Below are 8,232 nucleotides of genomic sequence, written 5' to 3'. Positions count from 1 at the left end.
TAATTAATGTGTGGTCAGTTAATTCAACAAATAAATGCAAATTTATAGCATTTATAGCAAATAAAATTGGACTCTATTTTTAGGGAGGAAATAAAGGTCAAAGGTCAAATTTATGCTGAAATACAAAAAGCTCTGGACTGGATTTCAGTCATGTGATGCTTCTTTAAGTGGCATGTGTGGTGCAACAGGTGCTGCCAATCTAGAAATCACATGTTCAGCCAGTTTGAATGGAGAAATGTTGACTCTGTCTTTGTCTTTGTCCAGTCTGTTTTTGCTCAGTTCTGGGTTTGTTTTTGTGTTCTGATGCAAAACAAAAGAAAGAAACATGGGAATATCAGAGTATCTTGGAAAGCGCTGACTTTGTGGGATGTTCTGGAGCTGCCGTAGTGAAGGTGTAACAGAAATGGCAGATGGCAAACATCGAACGCCTCCCAGTGTCAACAGTGAGTGGAACAGAGCAATCGACACCCCGCTGTGGAGCAGCTAGCCTCTATAACGAACACCATCCATCACCTAGTACAGTCCGTGCCACGACGTCTCGCTAGCGCCATCCAAGCCAAGGGTGGTTCTTCCCACTGTCAGGTAGGTGGTCATAATATTTTGATGTGACTGTGTGTACTGTTGTTATATTATAGTCTACGTGGGTGTGTGTGCAGTATTTAAGCATTCTTTGTTGACTTCATAACCCCCCCTACAATACACACATACATACATGCACACAGATAGCAGGATTGCTAGCTAGCAGGTTGCTTTGACTCTGAGAGAGGGCGGAACCATGTTCGCCTTGTGACTGGTTGGGGTTATGCTGCCGTAAGCCTTGCCCACATTTAGACCGCCCATTCCACATACTGGGGAAATCCATCAGACATTGATTTGGCTTTGTGAAGATCTTCATAAGACATACTGTGTACTGCGAACTTCACTTGGGTGTCAGAATGCCCGCTGTCTTCAAGTGCAGACTGAAGACCCACCTTTTCCGAGAGTAGTGTTGTGCTGTGTATTATGGTTTCCATACTGACTTTTGTGTTTAGCTGTATCTAAGCATAAAGTGATCTTTTGGATTCTAGTCTTTGCTGCAGATGTGATGAGGTAGGATAATGATACAGCATTTCAGTAATGTTAAGGTCAGGATTCAGATTGAAATGGCTGAAGTATAATTTCAATAATTTAAAAAAAGGTTAATGGCAACAAACACATTTAATAAAATCAGAAATAAATTCCTGATGTATTAAATGTGACAAATTTAAATCATAAGTAAAGTTATTACTTTTTTTAAATAATTGGGCAGAAGGTCAAAAACTCTGCACTTATAAACAATAGATTTTTTTGGCTGGCTGTAAGAGATGGTCTAGAGAGATCCCCTCTCTAGAATTAATGTGCACAGATTTATATTTGTTTAAGCAATGGAAAAGACACCCTTTCAGTGTTTAACCCACAGATTCTGCTTACTCAGACTATGAGAAGAGTACTTTCGCTCATTTGTTCTCTAAATGCATTTAATTGACTGAACTTGGCACTAATATTTTTCTCCGTCTTCATTTGGATATGAGACAGCCTCGACTGTCTGATGTTATATTTCAGTTTCTTGTAGCTGATATAATTTAAAAAATTGTCTAGTCCTCTAAGACTTAATCTGTTAATGTTTTTGATCTCTCTTCAGTGGTTTCTGAGTGGACATATTGCTACTGTATCTGCTCTTTACTTTATGAGTTTCTTAAAAGCACACCTGGAGGTTAGTGGTGCGCAGTGAGCCTGGAGTGGATTGTCTGACTCAGTGTGGCATTTAAAAGCTTACTTCGTGGATCTGCCCCCAGGTCTTTAGCAATGCTTTTGTAGCGTTTTCTAAATTTTTCTGTAAAACGTTTTTCAAGGGTCTGAGGTTCTGAAAGTTTAAAAATGATCCTTTTGTAGCTGAAACTAGAGTCTGGTGTTTTCAATCAGTGGGACGACAGTCAGGTGTGAATGGGTGCCCTGTTTCTTTTAAAGCACTGGGATCTATCAAAGCCTGCTCTTCACAGCACAGGCTGAGAAAGTCTAGCATGGTACAAGCAAAGGAGATTTCCGAGGCCCTCCAACGAAGACTTGTTGAGGTTCCAAAACCATATGTTAAGATTTTGGGCTCCACCAGTCCACCTTCAGAAATTGTGTAAAAATGACAAAAATTTAAGACCACCATTAGCCTCCCCAGGAGAGGTCGATCTACAAAGATCATGCCAAGAGCACAATCTTTTTGCTTTAAGTGAAAAGCATTATGTTTGGAGAAAGGAAAATGCTGCATTGCAGCATGAAAACCTTCTGGCATCTGTGAAACACGGTGGTGGTAGTATCATGGTTTGGGCCTGTTTTGCTGCATCTGTGCAAAGGACGGCTTGCAATCATTGATGGAACAATGAATTCTGAACAATGCCGGCAAAACCACACCAGATACTGAAAGCGAAGGTTTATTTACTTGCCACTCCCAGATCTGTAATATTGGACCATTTTTATAAATGAAGTCTAATATTTTTTTTAGTTGGATTTAGTTGGACTTTCAAATATAGAAAAGCCCCCTTATATATGTGCCTTATTTAAAAATTGCCAATGTGACAAATATATGTTGTTAATATAAGGGAATTTCATATATTTTGAAAGAATACAAATTGGTGAAAAAAGCCTGGGCCTAGATCCTTAGCTATTTTAGAAGAAATAGTCAAACAATAAAAAAAAATAGCTTTTGCCAGTTTATTCAGATCAATTTTGCCAGAGAAAAACAGTTTAAATGCAAGAAAAGAATAAAGGTTATAAAACAAAAAACTTATTGAATATGGTGAAATGTGTTTTTACTACCCTGCATCTAAGTTTCCCCTTACCTTTACACCTGTGTTAATGTAATGTGCCAAATCTGGTTTGATTTGAAAGGAGCACTATTGGCCTTGCTCTCTCCAGGGTGGGTTGATGGTCCGCTCACCCCACATCACTCCTGTGTGGTGCTGGTCAAGCCAAGTCTAGCCTGTTCCTAAAACAAAATCTCTGTTTTTCCTCTAATTTGCTGTTCCCAAAAACAGACACACTGTTGACTGATCTGCACAGAGAACGTACACTATGTACACGTCTACAGATGAAGCATAGGTTTAATTATAATATCAGAAGAAAACATGGAAAATAGAATATAGAATAATGCTTAATAAATGTAGGACAAGGCCTTTTTCTGCTTACAGTTCTGAATCTACTGGTCAGGTTTTCGGATGAAAAACCAGTTTCAACAGCAGTGACTTTAATTTTAGTTTCAGGAAAGTTTAAAAGCGGTTTGTTAGTTTTAACTAGTTTCACAATTTGGAGACCCTTTGTGACCTTTTGATGAGCCCAGGTTTGGTCAGCGTACACCGAGGCTGAGTTTGTTTTTTCGATGTCTTCTTTACGTTTTCAGCAATAGTCAATCAATCATGCTTCACGAGTCAGGATCCTTCTGTACGTAGTTTGGGGAAAAGTTTCCGCAGGGTACGACTTAAAGGACAGCCCTTATGCAGCCTAATGCGGTTTGTTGTTTCATTGATGAGCATCTTTTCTATGATGTCGAAGTCACTTGTGCCTGGATGATTGTTTATTTTTTTCCGAATGCTGCTTTGTAACTGAGGCCAATCTTCGATGTCCGTTTGCTGTGAGGTCTCCTCTTCCCAGCTCCAGTCTTCTAAGCGCCAGGCTAGGATTGTTGCAAAGATGAGATACTCCACATTGAAAAAGTAGTGGCCATATATGACCTTTGGAGAACTGAAATTTGCTGGCAGTGATTTTGTGTTGATGTAATGGTTGAAATTTTGCTTTAATTGCTTCATTTCCTCAGGATTGAGGTTCTTGTACTTGGAGAGTGGTCTACCAGGTCTACCACGTATGTCCATCAGATTAAGAGACTGAATGGCTGCTGCAATCTCAACCCCAGTGATGTTTTCATACAGTTCCGGTTGATCATCCTCATCAATGTCCATCTTCTTCAGAGACTGAATGGCTGGGTCAATGTCAACCTCTGGCAGTTGGGAGGTTGGAAGGAGGTTAAAGTCCAGCTGCAGCAACAGAGGACAATGGTCCGGTAGCGGAAAGAGATAATCTCTGTTCCGGGACACTGAAGCCTGTCTTTGTAGAGTTCCTCTTTTTATCTTGTACAAAATTTCACATCCTTTGACTGAGCCCATCCATTCCTCAGGGATAAAAAAGTAGTCCAGTCTAGACAGACGGCCTACAATGTTTTGGCTCGTCTCCTCTTTGCTCGACTCGTCCTGGCTCGTCTCCTCTTTGCTCGACTCGTCCTGGCTCGTCTCCTCTTGGCTCGACTTCTTTTGGTTCTGTTCACTTCTTCTATATGTGAAGCATGTTTCATCAAAAAGCCCATAACCATTTTTCCCTCTAAAGACGTCGACCAGCTGAAGACTCCTCATAAATTTTTCCACACACATTCTGAGTTTCCCATGTTGAGGGTTCCTCTCGTTCGGTTCATAGCACTTTAACTTCTCATTGGATAACTCTTTAGCTCGGTCATTGATCCCAAACGTGGTGTTGAAATCTCCTCCAATCACCAACGTTCCCACTGCCATTGTCTGCAGATACGGTGTGAGCAGGTCTAGAGTTGTGGTGTCTTCTTGATGGTTGTACACACTCACCAGTGTGTAGTCCTCACCTTGCTCACCTAGTTTACCCTGCACGACGACGTAACGCCCGTTCCTGTCGACTTCCTGGCTGTTAGGTGTGAAATTTGGATGTCTTTTTTTGTTCACTAAAATGGCCACTCCTTTCTCGCTGGTGCTGTACTGAGTGTAGTACGCATACCAATCCCGTACAATCTTCTCTGGCATCTCCACACTACGTGTTTCTTGCAAGAAAACAACATCAGGGATGATCTCTGATTCTGACTTTACCACTAGATGTTCTGTTAGTTCTGTAACGGCAGCATCTGCAACTTTTCCGTTTATGTTCCAGGTGATGATTTGGAGCGGAGCTTCATTTCTTTCTGCAGTTTTGTAGGTTCTGTAACGAGGGACAACAACAACAAAAAAAATCGTTATGAAACGGATCTACAGTTTGTGCTTTACAAACCGGTCAGGAAGAGTCCATGGTGACAAAGCTACATTTGTTGAATTGACCAAAGCATGGTCAAGAATTTATAAAGCCAAATGCTTCCCCCAGAGATGGATGACAACTTTGATTTGGTCTGGAAATTCACGTGTGTTTACAAGTGTGAACAAAGGGGGTCCATGGATGGCCTCACCAGAGGGCGGATGTGGTTAAGGACCAGCCTCTCCAGTGACTTCATCAGATAAAACATTTGTTCCACCGGCCTGCAGCTGTTTATGGCCTTTGGGTGCTGTGTTTCAGGCACAGGTCTTTTTGTGGTACTTTTCCCAATTTCAGGCTCATGTTGACCATATAGCCTGGCACTGATACCAGCAGGACCTGTAGCTTTCTTAGTCTTGATCGTCTTCAGCTCATTTCTCAGCTGGGTTGTTGTGAAGGACCGGTTGGAGCAGGGGGGCTGGGTGCTGGAATGTGTGAATGGGAGGTTGGAGCTGCCAGCCAATGAGCCAGTGGAGGGGTGGCTGTGAGCTAAAAGTTGTGAGGGAGGGGAGAAGGACAGCATGATGGTAGTGCTACCGAGTGGGGATACAGCAGGGGTATTGTCTGTGTATGGGAGGGGGGCGTACGCAGCTATCACGATAACATGTGAGAAGTCCCTCTGGAGACAGTACGGTATCATGCTAACAGTTCAATGTTCTTTAATAGTGATGTGCCCAGAGTTACACCATCTATCATTCACAAATACTGCAAGTCCACCTCCCTTCCTCTTACCGCTCTCATCTGTCCTGAGGCAGCGTGGTTAGCCATGTCTCAGTGAACACCATGATGCTACATTCCCAATATTCCCTCTGATATCGTGATCGCTCCTTCCCCATGACTACAGAAGGAAGAACGGGCTTGTAGCGTTTCTTATCCGGGCGCGACACAGAGCTCCAGAACAAGCACCAGTTTCAGACTCAGATGGACAGTATACCTACCTCTTTTGGCTTTGGGAGAGCTCCATGTTCAGACCGGTTGAGAGCAGGTGGTGGGAATGTTGACGGCAGGCAGGCGGCGCCTCTTTGGAACGGGTCCTGCATTAAAACAGCGGTTAAATTTGAGCATTAGCGCACATTTCTACAATCTTATGAGCCATTTTCATGTGTTTCCTTTAGCAGGAATTGTTGTTTGGTGAAATACTGGAAGGTAAAAGGGAAAAAAACACTGAAATGGACGTGGCTGCAAGCAGGGCCGGAAGTCAGCGGTGTGAAGCAGTTTCACGGCTAACCAGCTAACGTGCTAACTACCCCAACTCCTTTTATGGGTGTTTGGTCAAGTGTAAACACTGTTTTTGAGCCCGGGAGTGACCCAGAGCACCGATCTCTGGTCCTCTTGAAATTGGTGGTCTGGGGTCCACTTTCTATGGGCTCTGGTGTGGTCCACTGTAGGTGTGAAAGCTATTGGTGAAAGGCCATGAATCCAGAAAGCGCTACCGTACTGCGCTGGAGGAGTGTTTGAATCCAAGGAAAATGGCTGATAAATGGCTGAACCTAGGTCCCACCATTCTGAGAAAATGCAAGCAGAAAATCCACAGTTGATCCCTGGCTTGTATGGAATTCTTGTGTGTGATAATCCAGTGATAATGAGCCCCTACCCGAAAACAAGGCCAGAATTGGCTCTGGGAAAACTGTGAAACACCAGTAGGGTGCGTTCATACAAGATTTTAAAATATGCACTGATTGCTTGGTTAGTGTGGTTTGTTGCTTTCCAGCTCTGGTGCGCACCAAACAACCGGACGTGATGTCACAGATGTTCTTGCAGCTAGAGTTGACCATGAGTGAGTCTCCTAGCAGCCCTGCCCACCTTCCTGTGCTTTGGCTTTTTTGGTCTGGCGCTTTAGCTGTAGCTTACCACACAGTGTTTCTACACTAGCCACCATTAGAACTGCTTTTATTACTGTTACCTCTATTTTAAGCCTTCTGTCATACGTCAATTTTCCTTTGGTTGCAAGTATGTTAGTAAGAACGCAATGCAAAGCAAAAGGCTACCGAGCTACTAAGTATAAACACCCCTTTAGTCTAAGATCTGTCTGAACTGTAGTTTTCATGAATACCAGAGACCTTTTAATTCACACGGCGCCTGTATGGACAGTCACATCCTAGACCGCCACGTCCAGGCCATGTCCCCGTCACGTCTGTGATTTTAGTCGGATATTGCCAGTGATTATAAACGGAGATCCATGCAGAAGCCTGGTCTATAGGACTAGCATTAACTCTGGAACCCAAAGGTGTTGCTAAGAACTGCACAGACCTTAGGAGGTTCATACTCACCGTTTCTGGCGGGTCTCTTCCTTCAGAGCGGTACAGGGTCTGTCTGGTCTCACTTCAAAACACCAGTGAGGACTGAAAATTGTGAAATGTTGGAGGGCTTGTGGTTGAAACTGCTTTAAGAAGTACCGGGAGGCTTTAGGCCCTATGGCTGCTGGAGCATAGGCTGTAGTGAATGCTGAAAGAGGAAGTAGGTCTGCACGTACACGCACGCATGCGCACATACACAAGATGATCATATGTATGCCTGATCAAAATCTTAAAACCAGTTAAAAAGAATGGCAAATCTGCATTTTGCACTATTAGGTCTTAAGAAGGTTCTAAGTAGAGCTTCACAATGCTAAAAGAAGACGTGGAAGCGAGAGATAAAAGATTTTGATTGGCCAATTTATTGAAAACAACAACTTAATGAAAATAGATGGTCAAAAGTTTAAGACTACAGCCTTGAAAAGACACCATCGGTGTGAAAATTTGGAATCCATGTCTGAGCCGCAGGATCTGATTGTAATGATTTGGTTTTTCAACAGGACGATGCTGGGGATCACAATGCCCAATGAAAAACGTCCTATTTTTGGACCATCCTGCTGAACCCCTGATCTAAAGCCGATTTAGAACATTTGGGGATGGATGGCAAGGGAAGAGCAACGTTCCCATAAGCCTCCTGGAAACACTTGCATCAAGCATGCCTGAACCATATTTTGAAGTGATCAACAGGAATGGTGGAGCTGCTCATTACGGAGTCCTTTTTTGATGCTTAGATTTCTTACATTTTCTGTTTTTAGGGGTTTTGGGGTTATTTTGAGCTGTGGTCTATGGCACGCTGCGAGAGGCCTTGCTTGTGCAGCTTAACAATCCTACCACAGTCAAAGTCGGTGGACTTTTT

The 8,232-nt window shown here is 43.1% G+C and overlaps 1 protein-coding gene across 1 annotated transcript; it reads right to left on the bottom strand.

The window, feature by feature from the left end:
* Nucleotides 1-2,707: 2,707 nt before the first annotated feature.
* LOC140539440 (uncharacterized) lies at nucleotides 2,708-7,497 on the bottom strand. The gene is made up of 3 exons (XM_072662151.1): nucleotides 7,353-7,497; nucleotides 6,021-6,116; nucleotides 2,708-4,995 (listed from the first exon to the last, which is right to left on the bottom strand). The coding sequence occupies exons 2-3, from the start codon at nucleotides 6,044-6,046 to the stop codon at nucleotides 3,435-3,437; spliced, it is 1,587 nt and encodes a 528-aa protein (XP_072518252.1). The 5' UTR covers nucleotides 6,047-6,116; nucleotides 7,353-7,497; the 3' UTR covers nucleotides 2,708-3,434.
* Between the last annotated feature and the right edge of the window lie 735 nt (nucleotides 7,498-8,232).

The sequence above is a fragment of the Salminus brasiliensis genome, chromosome 18 (genome assembly GCF_030463535.1).
Source record: "Salminus brasiliensis chromosome 18, fSalBra1.hap2, whole genome shotgun sequence".
Lineage (NCBI taxonomy): Eukaryota > Metazoa > Chordata > Actinopteri > Characiformes > Bryconidae > Salminus > Salminus brasiliensis.
The sequence above is the reverse complement of the archived record's forward strand: the minus strand, read 5'-3'. Positions and strand labels throughout refer to the sequence as shown.